Below are 21,459 nucleotides of genomic sequence, written 5' to 3'. Positions count from 1 at the left end.
ATTTCCTTTAGCAGAGCAGTCAAAAACCAGGTGGTGTAGGTTTAAAGTAATTGACCAAAGATTGGAGAAGAGATGAGGAATTTTTTTTCATCTGAGAAGCTGGTAGGAGTCTGGAACTCACTGCCTGAAAGAGTGGCAAAGACAGAAAGTCTCATTACATGGATAAAGTTCTTCGATCCACAAGTAAAGAGCAGTGACTTGCAGGACTATGAGCTAGTGCTGGAAGAAGAGTTTGAGCATTTTTTTGACTTGCATAGACACAATGGGATCAATGGCCCCTTCCCTTGTCTTAAATTTTCTATGATTCTATGAACTACTTCCATGCTGTCTGGTAGCTAATACTCAGGTAATACTCAGTTATTAGGAATACTGAGTTAAACTGCATTTATTTCAATGCATGAGTTTTAACAGGTAAGGCGGACGAACTCAGAGCATGGATTGGCTCTGAGGACTGGGATGTCATAGCCATAACAGAAACGTGGCTGAGAGAAGGGCAGGACTGGCAGCTCAAATATTCCAGGATACAGATGCGACAGGTGTGACAGAGGTATAGGTAAGTGAGGAAGGGGTGTTGTCTTTTTGATCAGTGAGAATGTAACAGCAGAACTTCTTGGGGGATTGTCCAATGAGGCCACATAGATAGAACTTTAGAAACAAGAAGGAAAGGGTCACATTAGTGGGGCCATATTATAGACACCCATATAGTCAATGGGAACTTAAGGATCAGCTGTGTAGAGAAATTGCTCATAGTTGTAAGAATAATAGGGTTGTATTAGTGGGAGATGTTAATTTCCCTGGTATTGACTGGGCTACCCAGAGTGTTAAAGGCCTGGATGGGGTGGAATTTGTGAAATGTTTTAAGATAATGATGGAATAGGATAGGACAGGTCCACATATGTTGTAGTGGTTAGCATAATGCTATTACAGCGCCAGCGACCCGGGTTCAATTCCCGTCACTGTCTGTAAGGAGTTTGTACGTTCTCCCCGTGTCTGTGTGGGTTTCCTCCGGGTGCTCCGGTTTCCTCCCACTTTCCAAAGATGTACAGGTTAGGAGCTGTGGGCATGCTACGTTGGCGCCAGAAGAGTGGCGACACTTGCAGGCTGCCCCCAGCACATTCTCAGTAACGCAAAAAGATGCATTTCATTGTGTGTTTCGATGTACGTGTGTCTAATAAATAAATGTCTTATTTTGTGTCTAATTTGGAGCAGGGCTAATTTTGGGGGAATTAAGCAGGACCTAGCAGAGGTTGATTGGGTAAGTCTGTTTGAAGGGAAAATCAAGAGTCCAGGAGCAGCATGTTCCTATTAGGGCAAACCTGGTAAGTTTAGGGAATCTTGGCTGACGAGAGAAATTGAGGCTCTGGTCAAGAAAAAGAAGGAAGTATACATTGGATTCAGGAGGTTAGCGATGAATGAATCTCTTGATGCCTATAAAAAGATTAAGGATACACTTAAGAGGGAAATCAGGAGGGCAAAGAGAGGGTATGAGGTGGATCTGGCAGGTAAGGCTAAGGAAAATCCCAAGAGGTTCTATAGCTATAAAGAGTAAAGGAGTGGCTGGGGAGAGGGTAGATCCTCTTAGAGATCAGCAGGGCCGTCTATGCCTCAAGCCGCAGGAAATGGGTGGGATTTTTAATGAATATTTCTCCTTGGTATTTACTGAAGAGAAAATCATTGTTCTTCAAGATAAGAAAAACAAGTGGTGATGTTTTGGAGAAAATTCATATTACCAGGGAGGAGGTATCTGAAGCCCTGCAGTGCGTTAAATTCGATAAATCCCCAGACCCTGAGTGAGTGCATCCTTGGACTTTGTGGGAGGCTAGAGAAGAAATTGCGGAGGCTCTTGCGGAGATACTTTCTTCATCGTTGGCCACTGGTAAAGTTCCCCAAGACTGGAAGGTGGCTAATGTTGTTCCATTGTTTAAGAAGGATAGCAAGGACAAGCCAGGGAACTACAGGCCAGTCAGCCTGACATCAGTAGTGGGGAAGTTATTGGAGGGAATTCTGAGGGACAGGATCCACCAGCATTTGGATAGATAGAATCTGATTAGGAGGAGTCAGCATGGCTTTGTGTGTGGAAAATCATGCTTGATGAATCTTTTAGAATTTTTTGAAGAGGTAACCAAAAAGGTAGATGAGGGTAGGGTAGTGGATGTTGTCTATTTGGACTTCAGCAAGGTCTTCGACAAGGCCCTACATGGTAAACTGGTCTGGAAGGTGAGGTTCCATGGAATCCAGGGACAGCTAGTTAGGTGGATTCAAAATTGGCTTGGAGGTAGGAAGCAGAAGATGGTGATTGAAGGTCGTTTCTCGGAAAGGAGGCCAGTGACTAGTGGTATGCTGCAGGAGTCGGTGTTGGGACCCTTGTTTAAATGATTTGGATGCGAATGCACAAGGCTTGATCAATAAGTTTGCAGATGACACGAAATTAGGAGGTGTCGTTTATAGTGAAGAAGGTTATTGTATATTACAGGAGGATGTTGATCGGCTTGGGAAGTGGGCCGAGACGTGGCAAATGGATTTCAATACAGATAAGTGCGAGGAGATGCACTTTGGAAAGTCGAACTAGCGTAGAACTTGTACTCCAAAGTCCTGTTCCATTACACTCCAGAGTGCCCTACTACTCCAAGTACAAGTGCAATAGTTTGTGGAAAGCAGTGTAACAGGTAGACAGGGTGGTGAAAAAGGTGTTTAGCATGCTGGCCTTCATCAGTCAGAGATTCGAATATAGGAGTTGGGACATTATGTTGCAGTTGTATAAGTCGTTGTTGAGGCTGCACTTGGAGAACTGTGTCACCCTGGTCACCCTGCTATAAGAAAGACGTGGTTAAACTGGAAAGAGTGCAGAAAAGATTTATGACAATGTTGCCAGAACTAGAGGGCCTGAGTTATAGGGAGAGGTTGGCCAGACTAGGTCCTTATTCCTTGGAACGTAGGAAAATGAGGGGCGATCTTACAGAAGTGTTTAAAATTACGAGAGCCATAGACAGGGTGGATGGTAACAGTCTTTTTCCCCAGGCTAGGGGAATCCAAAACAAGGGGGCATTGACTTATGGTGAGAGGGGATAGATTTAAAAGGAACCTGAGGGGCAACTTTTTCACACAGAGAATGGTGAGTGAATGTAATGAGCTGCCAGAGGAAGTGGTTGAGGCAGGTTCAGTAGTATCATTTAAGAGGCACTTGGATAGGTACATGATGGAACTGAGAGGGAAATGGGCCGAACGCAGGAAATTGGGACTAGCTGGGTGGGCACTGTAGCCGGCATGGACTAGTTGGGCAAAAGGGACTGTATCCGTGCTGAATTGCTTTACGACTCTATAAGTAGACTGAAACAAGAATCTGTAGGTTCTTGGCCCTCTTCTGGTTCTTGCAGATAGGTCGTGCTGTTAAAATTGTGGTATTCCATAATGATATTACAGCCTAATCTGAATATTTAAAGAAGAACCCACCCCACCTTTCCCAAAATCATCATCTTATAGGCCCCCTCTTATCCACTGGGAAGACTGGGTTAAGTTGCAACTCTCAGCAGGATCAGTGTCACGTGGCCATTTTGACTACATCCCTGGCTGTTTTATTTTCTCAGCAGCAGAACTGAAATTGGCATGAGGATTCTATTCCATATGTGACCTCAAAATCAGGGTTGGGCCTAGCACTTATGGTCAGAAAAGTCCTATCCTGCACAGGTCTCGCTAGTCAGTTTGGGCAGCTTGTTGGTCAAAGAAAATAAGGACTGTTATTAAATCTGCAGTATGTTATGTTAGGAGGCTCTCCCTATAATTATTTGTTTACAGGGTTTGAGTATCGTTGTTTATATTATCCGTAATTGGCCCTGAGCTGAGTGGTCGGCTGGTCTATTTTGGGGTGTAGTTGAGAATCAGTCACATTACTTTGTGTCAGAGATCACATACCACACATGCCAAATAAGGGTGGCACATATCCTCCTTTGAAAGACATTAATGAACCTAATGGGTTTTTAACAATAATGTAATTTCATGGTAACTGATATTAGTGATGTTATCATTGCTCTGTAGTTCTAGCACATCTGTTATTTCCTTGCAGATTTGCTTCTCGGTATCCTTCCCAATAGTTGTTAACATTGGAAAAGATCGACTAATGTATTAGCTACTGTTTTGTTTCTTAACGCTATCTATATTGATTCTATCTTGATCCCAAGACAGGCTCTTTACCAAGACCACAATATTTTTCTTGATCAAATTGCCACCTGGCTCTTTTTATTTTCTTTATCACTCTTGGGCACCTTGTAACAAGGTTTGTATAGTCCTCAACCCAGGCTTTCATTCTTGCCACAACATCATATTCCCTTATGGCTCTATGCAGCTGGAGATCACTGATATTGTTTATTATTTTTCATGTGTTTGCACAGTATGACTAACTTAGTCCCTATTGTGTATCCTCTTATTCTGATTCCATCTAATGCTGTATTGTTTCTTAGAGATTGTCTGCTTTTTAAGCTCTTTACAATTTCCTAAGTTCTGCCTGCAAGATCTAATTCCTTTTTTTTTACCTATGTCATTGGTATTGGTGTGGATCACAGCCGCAGACTGTTCACCCTTCACTGTCAGGATGCTTAACAGTTTTATTTTATTGCATTTTAGATACTGAAGGGTTGATTACCAGAAGGCACAGATTTATTTGCTGAAAGACCTGGAGGCAAAATGAGGAAATGCTTTTGTTTTAATGAAGTGTGTGGTTTGCATTTGGAATGCATTGAATGTTACAGATTTCAGATTGTATTATATCATTCAAAAGGATATGAATTGTAATATCTTTTAGAAGGAAATTGACTAAATAATAAAGGAGAAAAACTGGCAGGGATACAGGGAAATTGACGAGATAAATGTTCTAAATTTGCAATCCATTGAGTTTTTTTATATCAGAATTTAATTTTTGGTTTGGACAAAACAGGTAACGCTGCATTTATTGTGCTGCTTGCTCTGAGGAGGTGATGGTAGATGGTGCTCTTGAAAGACTGAACTGTTGAGCATAAGCGTATGAAACTGCACAAAATTTGCATTGTGTATGTTGAAGCATATTTTGTATGATTCCTTGCAGCAAGCTATATGTGGCTTTGACTTGAGACATGTGACAGTCATAGAACTAGTTGGTGTTTACCCTGTGCTAATAGGGAGGATAAGAGAACAATTCCTGTCACCATTCCTTGTTTTACAACTGAGGTAAGATACTATAATTGTAAATTGTTTTCTGCAGTTTTAGAACAGACTTGTGTATCAGATTTAAGATAGTTCTCCAAACCCAAATAATGTTTGAAATACAAGATGCTCGCCTTAATTATTTGAACTGCATGTTGACTTCATATTTGAGGAATTGATCACAGGACTAATGAAAAGACACGCTTTATTCTGAGATGATTACAAACCTTATATAATCTTTTGTCTATTGTTGTAATAAAAATCTTTGTTGTGACCTACTTTGAGAGCATGGACACTTTAAGTGATTATATATCTCCCTTTTCCATTGCACCTCTAGTGTACAAAGGTAAGGGAAGTGCATCTTCTTGTGCTACTATCAGTGCAGCTCTTGGCAGCTAGTTGCTATGAGGTGTGCCCAATTCTACCTTGAGAAAGAATCCCTAATTATGCTATCTTTCTGAATCCTCTTCTACTCCCTCCAACATTCACAACCCTCAATGTGTGAGCCTTTATCTCATGCGACATAGCAGAGAATAAACCACCCACATTTTTGAGATATTTTTGAAATAATGATTGTACAACGTGCTTATCTTGGTACGCATGATTTTACAAGCTACTGTATTGTTCTTTTTATAGACTCTGCTTTTACCCCCAAAAGTACTACTTAACAGATGAATTATAAATCCATGTAATGTATATTCCTGTTATCTGTCTTTGGCCTATCTTAATATTATCAGTTGAGTGAAATAAATTGAGAATTAGTTTATTGAAAATGTCCAGGGGGAGAAAGAGCATCACAGGTAGTAACACACATAATACGTCGAGACTGTAACATTGAAATTGACCATTTGCCCACTAGTCCGTCTGTACTATAATGCATTTAAGAATTATTTTTGTGTTACTGTGTTTGGAAGATTAGGTTGTTGAGTGAATGAGACTGTTAACCCATTCAGTTAATCTTTGCCCTGGTTGGAAGAAGACGACCAGAGTTTGGCTAGGCTTGGTTAACTCTAATCTGTTGTTTCGTGGTCAGAAATATTTATTAAAGTGGCAGTGAGAAACTTTATTTGATACCAATTTGATTGTTGACAAAAATATTAAAAGTTGTCAAGAAGGGAAAGGAGTCAATTTGTTTGTGGGTCTATTTATTTGCTCTTCAAGTTTTGTTATTAATTTACAGGTTGCTGCTCCGGATTTCCCAGTCAAGCTTCAACATGGTCCTTATTGATAAATATGGCATGGATAAGGAACGCTATCCTTTCCCAGTTACTGCTGCTGAACTGTTTACATTGATTGACACATTTGCTTTGCGAAAAGAAGAAATCAAATTGCAAGCAGAAAGTGGTCAGTCATGTGTTTGATTCCTAAAGCTAACTTTATCCTTCATTGGAACAATTGCAGTTTGCTACGTTAAACTTCAAGTTGCACTCTTGTACCTTGAAAGTGCCATTAATATATAAAAAGTATGCTGTAAAACTTTCTGTTTGCTGAAAATTCTGCTTGGGTGCAGCATAGCGTTTTATTATTATGAATATGTGAAATACTGTGCATGGTGTAATTTATGTCCTTTTTCCTTAAAAAAAACTCTACACCACAGAAGATAAGTTTGAAAACAATACACATGGAACAATTTTCCTAGTTTTGGAAAATATGCTACAAATATTAGTTTATTGTTTTCACTTTGTTCTGACAGGGTAGATTATGTGTTGCCACCATGATGAATGTTAACTGTTAGTTCTCATTACCAGCTAATGCCACCTTTTATTTGTCACACTTGATCCTTTCTACATTGACCTGCTCAATTCTGGACATTTAATTAAAATGTTTTGTTGTGAATGTGAGGATCTAGTTTAAGTGTTGTTTATCTTTATACTGACATGTAGTCATAGAAAAAATGGCTGCTCTAGGTATCGAGGTTTGCTCAGGTTTAAGATTAAAACACAACATAACCACAGCCAATTTACACCTACATTGGGGTGAGTTGGGTGGCTAGGCTTTGCTCAAGTGTCTCTGGACAGCTTGGAAGTATATTCCTGCTGCTGAGGTTGCTTAAACAATACACTGAGCAATATCTTGCAGATATTGTAACTGTGTGAACAATGAGTATAGACCGACAGGCTTACCCTGGAGTAATGCAGTAAGAGTGAGATTTAAAAATATACAGGGCATGTCTACAGTGAAGTGACATCTGACATTAGAAAAATTAAAGGTGACATGACTGCAGTCACCATTGTGAGTCAGAGGTTGAGCATCAAAGTCATTCTCCTCTTGGTATTGGGAGCAATGTGGTATCTACCTACAGGCTTCAGATGCCTATTACCAGGCAACATTCCTTTCAACTCCACATGGCATAAGAGTCAGGCATCAGACCCTATTTAAAGGCAGGTGGCTTATTTGGATGTAGATTTAAGGTAGGAGTAAGTTATTTAATGCTGGATATTAGATAGAGGGAATAAATGTACTGAGCAGGTCATCTGCTAGTCTGAATCTTAAATATGTAGACCTTAAGGCCACACCATGACGCTTGTTTGGTCAATAAACTATATACTGCAGTGCTTCTAAACTTTGCACTGGTCTGTTTTGCATTAGTTTCTTCATCTGGATGAACTAGAAATAGATGCAAAGCAATATTTTGCATGGTAGAAATACTGAATCTGTCTTAATTGACAGAAGTCTGGTCAATTTCAATATGTGTCTGTTTGGATCGAATTATTCACTTAATAAAGGAATTCCAGAAATTGTAGCATTTATACTCAGGACATGTAAGGATTCAAGTCTGTCCAAGAAATTGAATTGAGCATCGTACATGGAGAGGGAAAAGTGATAGATTTACATTTTTCACCTCAGGTACCAGATATCAACATAAATATGAATTTTAAAACCATTGCTAATGTTGCAGTATCATCACTGCATTATTGCATCTTTTATAAATATTAAATTTTAAAACTCTCAAAGTTCATAGAACTACAGTAGTGTTAGTTTGAAAAATGCTATAACATTCATAAAAGATAATTAGATAGATTGTCCACATGTGATAAACATGCTTGTTATAACGGCAGTGGTACAATGAACACGACTTCTGAAATTGGGCTGTATTGAAGCCAATGAAGGAGTGTTTGTGGTAGAGGGAGATTAGAGTCAGGATTTAGAGGATGGGGAGCTCTGGGCCAGTTGAAATTGCAGTCAAGATGGTGATTATAATATGCACGTCATTTTTAATTGGTTTTGCTGGTTTTGCCTGAGGCAAAGATGATGCCTGGAACAAGTGTTAGGCCTATTATTTGCATATGCTAACCATGTTCCATATGGGTGAAGGGCATTTTTGTTTGCCCTTTTTAATGCTAGTGGCATGGTTGTTGCCTGCCATCTGTGGCCCTGGATTTAAAAGAATGCAATGTAGCTCAGTATAACCCCTTTTAATTGGTTGATGTGCATAAGGATGTTTCTGAGCAATGTAATGCAAATCTGCTAGGCTAGGTGGTGCTAGACCTGGCCTGTGCCCCATGGTCAGCTCTTTGTGACTGAATGGCTCCCAAAGCTTTGCCTCCACCCAATGCATCCCACAGAATGAGTGATCTATGAGCAGCAACCAGGATGCATCCACACTGTCAGAATTCAGGTGATCCTGATAATTAGGAACATCCAAAGCTATTTGAAAAATAATTAAAGAAATTTTAAAAATTATTATTCTTAAACGGCCATAAATTAGGTACATCAGTGCTAAAATAGAAAAAAAAATGCTTTCACTTTGTTTAATAAAGTTAAGTAAATTGGGTTGTAATAGATGTGTCAGCCACGGCTGGCATGAGGCTGAGAGGCCTGATACAAAGTATGTCCTGCTTCTCAACTTCTTCAGTTACAGACCCACTTCTGGACATGCCAGTAAGTCCAGGCACAGAGTGGGAGGTCAGATGTGCGCACACAACTTCCAGCTGGTTTTGTACTTTTACACTGTGAAATCTGGAATGGGCCAACATACATGCTACAGTAATGCAGCCCATTAATTGTTGATGCTTAATTAATTTATAGTGCTTTAATAACCAACAGTGCTAAAGACAGATATGCTGGCAACAGTCAGTAGAGCAGGCATCGTCTGTGGAAAGAAAGACAGTTAATGTTTCAGGTTGAAGACAGTTCATTAGTATTTTCTGTTTTTATTTCAGCATCTGCAGTTTTTTGGTTTTCGCATGGTGTCGTGTGCTTAAAGTGATCTCAAATAGGAAAAGTTATTTTTCAACTTTATTTGGTGATAGGTCTCTTTTTATTTGGCAAGTGTGTATTACTTAAGATTGGTACTGACTTATCAGTAATTTTAAACAAGGCTATGAAAACAAATTTTAACATAAGGAGATTGAAATAAGTCCTCTCAGCAGAACCCTACAGGTAGAGTTATAAATCATTTCGATCAGAACTGAAAATTCACCATTATGATGCTGACGTCAACCTGGCTCCTGTTGCTTTTATTTGTAATGACAACAGACAAATATGCAATTTGGGCATACTGTGATTTCAAAATTCACTTTTTCTTGTGTTGTTAGGGAGAGGCTCTGACAAAGGCTGACTGTGCTTTAAAATCTTCGGAATACAAAGCAATGTTAAATACTTAAATGATGCAACTTTACTAACATAGTCCTTAAAGTATTGAGCTGGTTGTGGAATAAATTGAGGACAATAGTATTAGTGCTGAATACTTTGCTTATCCTATTTACTCCCACTCAGCTGATAGATTTATTTCTTTAAGCTGCATCATTGAGGATGAATATTTTGTGCAGAGTGCAAATGCATTAATACAAATTATGAGAGCAACCCATTAAGTCTATATAATAATATGAGTAAAAATTGTCAATATTTTTTACTAGAAAAATACAGACCCATGATTACCATTGGTCAGATAGATATTTGCTACATCGCTAGGTTCTTGCTTTTCTCATTTATATTTTCCTCCTTTTTAACATTAATCCTAGCTATGTATTCACATCAGTCTCATGATCAATCAGTGAAGTGCTGAATCCAGATTCTGGATCTGAAACACTTAAGTACTGAGTTGTTTAGAGAATTAAGCTGTGACTTGAGTAGTTGGGCCTGTATTGATTTACCTGATGCACTGCTTGAATTAAAATGCAAATGCCAGTTGTGGAGACTGCAGAGCTTTTAACCTACATGGAAGCTAGGCTGCTTGCATACACTGAGGTTGATATTATAAGGAAATGTTGCAAATTCAGTTACGATTGCTGTTCAGCATTTGTAAATTACTGTCTGTATGTTCTATTTCATTTCATTATTAGAAGTTAATTATTTTTTTTAACCCACAGCTTGTATTAGTAAGCAAGTTTATATTTTTGTCTACTTAATATTAAGTATGTTCTGATTATTAAATAATCAGTAAATATAGCCTTATTTTACCACCTTATAAGCATTATAATTTAAGGATTTTGCATAAAGTGGCAAAAACATTAAAGCTATTATTTTATCTTTCCCCTTGTATGTATTTTCAGCACTGTGATGTGGAAGAGGTATGTTTGCCTGATTCATTAATATTGGTTATTTGGTTTTAAGGTAAATATGAAGTCAAGGTGGTCTTGAGTTTGTCCTTTAGATACACCTGGTGATCTAGGTGAAAGTTATGGTATTTTTAGGATTTTTTGAACTCAACTCTACTCAAACTCTTTTGCATATCAGCATGAATCATAGAATTGGTCAACATTTCAGAAGATATCTGTTTAAAAAATAGCATTTAAAAAGTACTTTGTGTGTGATGACCTAATGATTCAGTGGAGCTGAAATAGAGTTAATATTTCAAGTTAATGATCTTTAATCAGAACTGATGAAAGGGTGCTGATGAAGGGTCATTAATCCGCAATTTAAACATTCTTTCTCCACAGATGCTGCCTCACCTACTGAGTATTTTTGTTCTTCATTTTCAGTTTCTATTTCTGCTTTTTCAGCTTTGAAAAATGATTACCTGTGTCACTGAACAAAGTTGTGTGAAGTGTTTTGCAGATGCTTTGATATTGAAGTAGAATGTATTTTCCTCATATTGTGCAGAATATAATGGAGTTAGTAATGGAAGCTACATGTTATTCTGTTTCTCATAGATCCTAGTACTAAGTACTTCCTTGTCCCTAGAATAAAAGATAAAGTGGAACAGGATTTTTTAGGGGAAATATTGTCCTTCATAAAGGAACTTATAAAAATTTCATATAACAATCAACTGAGTTATGGCTATAGAACATAGAACAGGACAGCAAAGGAACAGGTCCTTTGGCGCACCATATCTTTGGTGACCATGATGCCAATCTAAGTTAATCCCATCTGCCTGTATGTGGTCTATATCCTGTCTGTTCATATGTCTGTCTAAAAAACCTTGAATATTGCCATTGTACTTGCTTCTACTACCTCCCCTGGCCATGCATTCCAAGCACCTACCACTCTGGGGGGTGGGGGGTGGGAAATCTATGCCCTAACCCTTTGCCCTCTAACATTTGACATTTCCTCTCTGGGAATAAGACTCTGACTGTCTACCCTATCTATGTCCCTCATAATTTTATATACTTCTATCAGGTCACCCCTCAGCCTCCAGAGAAAACAGTCTTAGTTTGTCCAACCTCTCCTTATAATTAATACTCTTCAATCCAGGCAACGTCCTGGTGAACCACTTCTGCACCCTCTCCAAAACCTCCTCATACTTCCTATAGTGTGGCAGCTGTAGCCTTGATCACTTGACCAGGCTCATTGCCCAATATATGGTCTCATATGTCCCCATCTCTAGTTAGACCATCTACATATTGTTTCAAGAAACCTTCCTGGATGCACCTAAGAAATTCTGCCCTATCTAAGCCCCGGCACTAAGGAAGTCCCAGAAGTATTCAAGAAGTTAAAATCACCCATTAACACCCTGTTATTTTACATCATTCCGTGATCTGCCTGCATATGTTCTCTGGTTCCCACTGGCTTGGGGAGGCTGACAGTGTAATCCTATTATAGTGTAGTACCTTATTCTTGAGTTCCAACCATATGGCCTTGCTGGATGAGCCCTCTAAGACATCCTCTTAGCACAGCTGTGACATTCTCCCTAATCAATAATGCAATTCCCCCACCTCTTTTATATCCCTTTCTGAAACATCTATAGCCTGGAACGTTGAGCTGCCTGTCCTACCCATCTCTCAACCAAGTTTTTGTATCAGCTACAATTTTGTAGTTCTGTGTACTAATCCAGGCTCTAAGCTCATCTGCTTTACCTGTTATATTCCTTGTATTAAAATAAATATACTTCAGACCATCATTCCTGATGTGCTCATTATCCTGGCCCTGCGTGTTTTTCTTATTACCTGACCTAACTTTTACCTTCTTCTCAATAACTCCACCTGCTGACCTACTGCTCTGGTTGATGCTGCCCTCCTCTGCCCCACTGCTTTAAACCCTCCCAAGTAGCACTAGAAAACCTCCCTGCAAGGATATTGGTGCCCCTCCAGTTTAGGTGCAACCCGTTCCCTTGGACAGTTCTCATCTGCCCAAGAAGGGAGTTCAATGATTCAGGTATCTGAAGGCCTCCCAGCTATTTAGTCACACATTTAACTGTACTGTCTTCCCATTTCTGGCCTCCCTAGCATATGCCACTGTTAGTAATCCCAAGACAACAATCCTGGAGCTCCTGCTTCTTTAACTTTTTAAACCTAACTCCTGAAATTTCTTTTTGCAGGACCTCATGTCCCTCACTACATATACTGATCTTCTGTGTCAGTAAACCTGGAATGCTCCATCATGGCATTAGTCTGAATTGTACACTGATATGCCATGAAATTCCGTTGTATCAGCATGCAGGGTGTCGAGTTTATAGAGATTGCAATAATAATCATATGCAATCTTCAAAAGGTAAAATTGTTAATGACGGAATGCATTGGGGAAAAATAACTTTTGGTCTTGAAGACAAATGATTTAGTTTGCTGATAGTAGCAGGAATTATAGATTATTGTAATATTCAAATCTGTTGTGTAACTTTACTTCCTGTTCTATACCTTTTTAAAATTTTATCATGCTATGCTTAGAATTATCTTTTCATCATGTACCCTTGTAACATCATAAAAATAGCCTTGATTAATGCTTCTTTCTTATAAATAAATCAAGGACTTTCAAAGGTGTAGTCATCAGATGAAGCAGAGTGAGAAAATGAGTTATTCAGATCATAGGATGCAGATATAATGTAGTTTCCATTTTAAAGCTATATGACAGTTTGGGATGTCCTGTCAAAGTAGCCTTAGCAGGTAACTCTAGTAGAAGGTACATACTGCAGTTGCAGTGTTCTGGTGCTGGAGAGAGTGAATGTTTAGGCTGGTGGCTGTGTGACCAAGCAGACTACTTGATGCTGACTTTTTCCAGTGTTGATGGAGCAGAACTTATCCAGACACTTCCTGTCATATCCTGCCATGTAGATGATAAAAAGCTTTGGGGAATTAGGAAGCGATTCAGTCACCACTGGATACCCAGCTTCTGCCCTGCTCTTACAGATACTGTAGGTTTCCAGTGAATAGTGACTCCCAGAATATTTGTAATGAAGGATTTGTCAATGGCTGATGCATTAATGTGAAGAGTAGGTAGTTAGACACTCTCTCGTTAGAAATGGTCATTGACTAGTGCTAATGTGATGCTACTCAACATGCCTGAATGTGTTCCAGGTCTTGGTGTATGCTGGCATGGCTATTTAATTTCCTGAGAAGAATGGAAGTAAACATTGTGCAATCATCAACAAACATTCCCACCTTATGACAGAAGAGGTCATTGATGAAGCCTCTAAAGCTGGCTTCAGAAGATTAGGTTTAAATTGGATGCTACATTTCAAGTAGGAATGTCTAAAAATATTTATTTGCAGTTAATATTTTTGCATTAAGTAACCTCTCTTTGATGCTTTCATGAATCACTTAAAGGTATATTTTATTTTGGGCAATGTTTAATTTGTTAATTCCATTGCAGAGACCTAGCAGCGACATACAACCGTGATGAATATCAGCCACTGTGGATATCTACAGTATGATGTTTGCAGTATTTTCTCTTTCCATATTTATACAAAAGTTAAATACAAAAATAACTCTCATAGCCATTTGAATAAATGAATATTTTTATGTTAAAGGAATTCTTTACAAATATCATTTACTAAAGTGTAGAAAATGTCAAGTTTAATTTGCAGAGTATTGAAGCTAAAGAACTGTGATAATGTAGAACTGGAATACCAGTTTAAAAATATACAAATCTGGGAGATTGCTCTCCCGTTGAATCATAATTAACTTAAGGTGTACAGTTAACATTTGTTTTGATTGGCCTTTAAAAACAAAAAAAGCACAAAATAATTACAGCTATCAATATTACATTGGTCCTACTGAAACCAGTGATTGTAGAATTATATAATACCTCTAATGGAGCTGGAACTTTAATTTTATCTCTCACTCCCCTCCCTCCTCCTCCCCCCCCCCCCCCCCCCCCACCAATGGCTGTGAGTGGAATATGGTTCTCTCTCTCAACTTCAGCTTTGAGGCCACATGATTCTCTAACTTTGCAGAATTGCACCAAAACTTGAAATAAGGCTTGTTGTATGGAAATTACAAATAGAGTGCCCATTCCCCACTCTTCCTTCCCCCTTCCACCCCAACACTTCTGTTAAGCAAGCCCACTGAAGCCAAATAGTGGTAGCTATATGGCAACTTCACCTGAGATCGACATCCCCAGGGCTCAAATGAGAACTCCATCCTTCCCATGAATTAAGGATATTTTTAATATAAGAATATTTTGTTTGACACTGGATAAAATTCTACTAAGGGTAAATTCAGAACTCTGAGTACTGTAGCTGGATTAATTTCTATTTTTGTCATTTGTATCATGTTAGAATCCATGAATATGATCAAACATGGCTTTAGTGTGATATTTACATAGTAAGTAACACAGTCTTTGTTGGGTTATGAAGGCAATTAATGTTTACATGATCTTCTGGATTAATTTACCATGATAACTTGAGCTGACTGTTTCAGTTGCTGCAGGTCAGTTTTATTGAAATTTAGTTCTGTAATTTTTGGAATTGTATCCAGTTTTAAATACCACCATCCTACTTCCCAGTAAAGTAATTACCACAGCTTCAATGACCCACTGTAAGTACATAGTGTCAAGCAGGAGAGAGACAAAGTTGGACATTGAAGGGCCTTCCCCTTCACTGCTTGCATTGCCCAGTCTCCCAATAAGAAAGTATGTAGCATAGAAAACCCAAAAGAGGGAATAAATAACATCATTTTTTTAATATATATATGACACACAGTAGAAATAACAACAGGCTTTGTCACGAGGTTAGGGAGAGGTTTCCTCTATTTATCATATTTTCACATCTGTGGTTATCATCTTACACAAGCTGCTGCTGCAGGAAAACCATCTGTATTCACTTACTTATTTAAATTGCTAACCCAGTTTCACCCACAGTTAATCTCTTTGGTGGTGCTATTGAGGAGTTGGTTGCTTTATTGAAAAGCAGTAAAACCTTCAACAATTCCTCTTTATTAAGTTAGAGCTGGACACAGCAGAAAAATTAGACAGTATTTAGTTTTCCAAATGCTGTACCAGTAAAGATGACCTTAATTGAAATTTCTTTTAGAAAACTGAACAATTTTAGAAAAACAACCCAAGTAAATGTATTTACACAAATTAAAAATACATCTAAAGTTAATATTTCCTTTCACAGATGAATCTCTATTTTTAACCTTAAAAACAGTAGCTTGACAATAATATGTTACTTTACATTGCATGTTCAGGCTCAAAATTTGCGTTTTCCCATGCTGGCTCTCAGCATTATTGTGCTCTCTGCCCAGACACCTGGGTTTGCTATCATTTGAAGCCAGATGTGTTGTTCCTCCCCTTGGGAATCATTCCAATCAACTGCAATCCCATAGCTATGACCTGTTGAGCAACAAATATATGACAGCATAAATATTTAGGAACTATGCTGGTAATGTCTTCAATCTTACCAACAAAACACCAGGCCAATAGATCATCTGATCAGACTGGTATGTTTAAAATAGCCATTTTTCTGATTCCTTAGCAGTATGTAAATAATGTTGGATAGATCACGATATAGATATGGACCTTTTTTAAAAAAAAAGCAAAGTCTGCATCAACTTGTCTTTGCTGTGGAATTCAATCTTTAGGCGTTTCCCGGACTGATTTTGTTTCAGCAGCACTGACTAGACAGACTAATTAACTGACCGAATTGTAAGTAGGCATAGATAATCAGAAGGTTTTATTGAGAAAAGTGAGGTGTTCCCAGGAATTTCTTACTGTGCTTTTCAGTAATTGATATCCTGTTGTTTCATCCTTTGCCTCGTATCACCCCGATAATGGGAAAGACTTCAACCAAAGTCAAGGTGCCCACAACCTTGCTGTATATCTGGTCCAAAAATATTGGCAGTTCCTGATCAATCCAGCCTGCACCCCACCCTTACTTACTTCATGTGCCTTGTGAAACTATTATCCTGGCCCCACCCTAGTAGTGACTCAGCTGGTGGATCCGAGGCCCTGCCCTGAAGTCTGCCTCTGTCAAAGAGCTTTTCAAACTGCTCATCAGAGACATAAAACAAAGACATGCAAGAACAGTTCAACTTTAAAATAATAAGCTATTTTTAAATAAGTTCATGATACACCCTCAGTGGTTAGGCCACATGTGAGGTACTGTGTGCTGGTCTGGTCACCACACTATAGAAAGGACATGATTGTACTGGAGTGGGTGGCAGATGAGATTCACCAGGATGTTGCCTGGGATGGAGCCTTTGAGTTAGGAGGAGAGACTGGATAGGCTGAGTTTGTTTCTAGGAGTGAGGAGCATCTGATTGAGGTTATGAGGGGATAGGTTGGTAGATCATTAACTCTTTCCCAATGGCAAAGGGCATTTGAGGAAGTATTCTTTTTTTTCCCCCTGGAGGGTGGTTGGAATCTGCAACACACTACCTTGAGGGGTTGAGGGAAACAGACTCCCATCGTATTTAAAAAGAATCCAGGCAAGCAATTGAATCACCAAGACATGGAAAAGTTTGGGCCAAGTATTGGAAATCAGGATAGCTAGGTATTTGATGGGTGGCTGAAAGGCCTGTTTCTGTGCTGTATGACTATAAGCCATTAGCAATGAAATAAAAATAACTTATTGTGAATGTAAAGAAGTGGTTTACTTTTAATTAAGGCCGGCGTAAAGCTGCAGGGCCAGATGTGAAGTACATCTGCCCTTGCACTTCAATGTTTGAGTATCACTGTTGGACTGTGGCAAGTCCAAGAGTGGAGCAGATGATCAAGTGCATTTCAGCAGTAGGTGCAGGAGTCAGAACCAAGCTGAACAGTGGTCAGAGGTGTGTCTGTTTCAACCCATTGGCCAAGGTGGATTGGGATAGTGGGGGCTCCTTTGTATCCTCTAAAGAGTCAAGCAGGTTCAGTCAAAGGTCTTTTCCACTGACGATCTGGGACATTTAGAAATTGTTGGGAAGCATTTAGTTAAAAGTTTTTATACGAATAAATAATTAAATGGTACATTCATTTTAAACCACATGAAAAAGTAACAAAAACAAATCAATTATCTTTTCAGTGAGGGTTACTGACCCCATTCATAACAATCTACACAAAAAGTGCTGGAGGAACTCAGCAGCATCCATCCACTGGGTCCTGATAAAGGGTCTCGGCCTGAAATGTCACCTGTTTACTTCCCTCCATGGATGCTGCCTGACCTGCTGAGATCTTCCAGCACTTTTTGTGTATTGCTTACTATTCCTGTAAACCAGTTAACTGGTTATTGCAAGAAAATTAGAAGGATAAAAAGTTAGAGATCTTTATTAAAAGAAAAGTAATTACCATTGCCATGACCAAGTCGAATGCCACCTAAGAAAACATTGCTGGAAAGTGACTCCTTGTCCAGACAGTTAGCTCAATGGGACACATTTTGGTAGATCACTGAGGTGTAAGCCGGTATAGTGAAGATGTGTTCACTGGGGATTTACGCTCTTTTTAACAATATGCGTTTTGTGCTTAGAAGCTTTGTTGTCATCAGGAAGTAAATATCTGATTCAAAAAAGGAAACAAGAAATTACTATTTCAGTTCAACAACAGAAAAAATCCTCAACAATTGTATCTACTGATGGGTTGGTGTCTTCTATTTTATAACTTTAGATAAAGGTGATACAAAAATAGTTGCTATGATGAATTGATGCTGGTAGTTTAATTCCTAAGTAAAATACGTTAGTAAATTTCTTGGCATTGGAACCTTGTCAATCCCAGGATCACACTAATCTGAGGAATACAGAAATATTGTGATGACTACACATGCTGTTATACAGAGGGCCTTGGGTGTCCTTGTTTATGAAACAACGTTTTTGTATAGCAAATGGTTAGGAAGGCAAATAGAATGTTGGCATTTATTGCAAAGGGTTGGAATATAAAAGTAGAGGGTGTTACGGAAACCAATGAGTTGTATCATTGTACAGTTTTGGTCTGCTTATTTGAGGAAGGATAGATTTGCATTGGAGGCAGTTCAAAGAGGTTTAAACACTTGATTCCTGGAATGAAGGTTTTATGATAAAATGTTGAGCTTATTCTTCTAAACTTAGTGATCTTATTGAAACAAATGAGATCCTGATGGGTGTCTTGACAAGGTATATGCCTGAAATGTTTCCGCTTGAGTGAATTGAGAACTGGGGCATAATTTCAAAATAAGTGGGTCACTCATTTAAGGTGGAGATGGAGGATCTTCTGCTCTGAGGGCCATGAATCTTTCTTTGGGGATTCTCAATCTCATTCTGTGGACACTACATCATTAATTATATTCAAGGCCAAGGAAGATGGATTTTTGGTCTACAGGGGAGTCAAGAAACAGACAATTAGAGCTGAGGCTGAGAGCAGATCAGCCATAATTGCATTGAATGGTTGAGTAGGTGAGCAGCCAAATGGCCTTTAATTATCCACTGTAACATATTTTGTGACACATCCTCTGCTTCTGTTTTACTTTAGAGTTGCATTTTAATTTCTGATAACTGGAATATGATAAAGCACTTCTTATCTGTTTCAGAAATGCTTCCTCTTGTATGCCAGTTAATTATTTATGGCCACTTGTCACATAGTTGATGTACAGATTTGCAATCTGCTTGTGATAGCAATTTTAAAAAAAACTTACCCTTTTACAAAGGTATCTGAAGTTCCTCCACTTTTTACTGCAGTTAAATTTCTTGCTTCCTTAATGAGCACCTCCACTACTCCACCATTTGATGCTTGGGCAGAACCCTTTTTCCCTTTAATAAAACTTCTTTTAGCTGTGTGAAATGAGGGAGTTTAAATTATTTAATTTGTAAACAAATGGTAACACTTTAGTCTCAACTGGCCCATCTTATGCAGTGTATTTCTATCCAAAAGCAAAGGATCATTACATATCACACAATACTGAGGAAATTGAGAAGCACTACATTTTGATCACAACTTAGAATACTGACCTGTAATATTTCAACCAGAGGCAATCACTACAAGAAAGTAAATATTATGATTAAAAATATTGCAGTGATAGTTCCAAAATTGAAATATCAAGGTCAGAAAGGTACAGGTGACCACAGTCTAATTTACAGGAGGCACCTGGGAATAAAACTGTGTTCTGCTAAGCCAAGAATAGTGTGTCCGTGGATTATAAGAGAATGATTTCATTTTATTTGTATAATTAAGTTGTTCCTGTTAGATTTCTTAACCTTGTAGTTTTTATTTGTATTGTAATTAAGTGGTATAAAGTGTTAAACCTGTAGGCTGCCAGTCTCCCAGGTATTGGGTAACCAGTGAGAATTGGTTAAATGAAGTCAGCTTGCCCACAAACATATAGCACCTGGGTACATAAGTTTTTAGGTTCTGCTGAGGTACAGTGTGTTTTAGCAGCGTCCATGCTGTGGACTTGGATTGAGTAAGGGACTTTGAGGTAAGGGTAACTACACAGCCTTAAAAAAGTAATTAAATTAACAAAAGTGAATTTAGCATAGGCAGGGTAGGTGATATATTGAAGCTCTGGTTTGTGGGAGTTGATGGAAACCATTGTGACCACATCTACAGCATTCATTACAAGGCAGATGAACTACTGGCACAAATAGAACTAGGCATGAGTATAGACTCCATTACATAAGTGGTTGAAAACCAAGCATTTGAAAATTGTCTTCCTTTCCTGAAAGATAACAAAGTGGAAAAGGAGAAGGAGTAGACTTAATAATAAAGGATTGGATCGAGGCATCAAAGAGAAAGGAACATAGCTGGAAAATAGAGAAGAACCAGTTTGGGCAAACTGAAGAAACAGCAGGGGGCAAAAAAAAACATTGTTGAGTGTTGCCATTAAGCCTGAAACAGTAGTGGTAATGTAGGGAAATAATACAAATCAGTAAATTACAAACAGCATATTACAAGGGTAATATAATAGTTATGGGGACTTCAATCTATATAAAAATTGGGCAAAGTAAATTAGCAATATTAGTGTAGAGGACAAACTCATGGGATGTTTAAGAGATGGTTTTCTATATCAGTATATTGAGGGAACAGGCTATTTAAAATCTATTAATTATCTCTGCATAATACTAATTTTGTAGTTAAGAAAAAGTAATCATTAGATGTATCGAATTTTATATAAAGTATCAATGTGGTGAAACCAGGAGTTTAAATTTAAATCATACTATGATCCATATCCTTCCATGTTTAACCATCTATTTAAATGCCACTATTGTGTTTGCTTCCACCACCATCCCTTGCAGCATAAATCATCATATTAGTGCAAGTTGGCTATAGTAGATTAGAAAACTACATTGAAAAGGGATGATGGCAAACAGGAATGGCCAATAGATAAAGAATATATACATACACACCACACAGCACAGCTGTATATAGTCAATGACAAATATATACCCTTTTTAAGGCACAGAAACCCCACAGAAAGTGGTCCAGTGATAAGGAAGGGAAATACAAGGGAATCTAACAGAAAACGTAAAAAAACAGACTTTAAAGACTATGGATTGGTAATCCCTCTTAACCAACAGAATGCCCGAGCCCCTCTATTTTCCTCTCATTCTTGTGCACATCCAGCCCCTCTTAATGCCCCCAATGAAGTTGCCTCCACCACCCTATCAGCAACGCATTCCAGGCATCCACCACTCTGAGTAAAAATTGTACCCCTCACGTCTGTTCTGAACCTACCTCCTCTCACCTTAAATGGGAAAAAGATATTGCTTGTCCACCCGATCTATACCCCTCAATTTTATACACTTCCAA

At 38.5% G+C, this 21,459-nt stretch overlaps 2 protein-coding genes across 2 annotated transcripts in view; one reads left to right on the top strand and one right to left on the bottom strand.

Moving 5' to 3' along the window:
• The window catches only part of srpx (sushi-repeat containing protein X-linked), a 67,592-nt gene extending 60,573 nt beyond the window's left edge, over nt 1-7,019 (top strand). Inside the window, exons 9-10 of the mRNA XM_052014367.1 lie at nt 5,075-5,196; nt 6,353-7,019. Of these exons, the coding sequence (XP_051870327.1) occupies nt 5,075-5,196; nt 6,353-6,533 (303 nt within the window). The 3' untranslated portion in view covers nt 6,534-7,019. The remainder of the gene's footprint in view (nt 1-5,074; nt 5,197-6,352) is intronic.
• Nucleotides 7,020-18,155: 11,136 nt separating this feature from the next.
• sytl5 (synaptotagmin-like 5) overlaps nt 18,156-21,459 on the bottom strand; it is a 155,557-nt gene continuing 152,253 nt past the window's right edge. Inside the window, exons 15-16 of the mRNA XM_052015040.1 lie at nt 19,349-19,484; nt 18,156-18,240 (exon numbers count right to left, since the gene is read on the bottom strand). Coding sequence (XP_051871000.1) covers nt 18,165-18,240; nt 19,349-19,484 — 212 coding nt within the window. The 3' untranslated portion in view covers nt 18,156-18,164. The remainder of the gene's footprint in view (nt 18,241-19,348; nt 19,485-21,459) is intronic.

Source organism: Pristis pectinata, chromosome 4 (assembly GCF_009764475.1).
Source record: "Pristis pectinata isolate sPriPec2 chromosome 4, sPriPec2.1.pri, whole genome shotgun sequence".
Classification (NCBI taxonomy): domain Eukaryota; kingdom Metazoa; phylum Chordata; class Chondrichthyes; order Rhinopristiformes; family Pristidae; genus Pristis; species Pristis pectinata.
The sequence above is the reverse complement of the archived record's forward strand: the minus strand, read 5'-3'. Positions and strand labels throughout refer to the sequence as shown.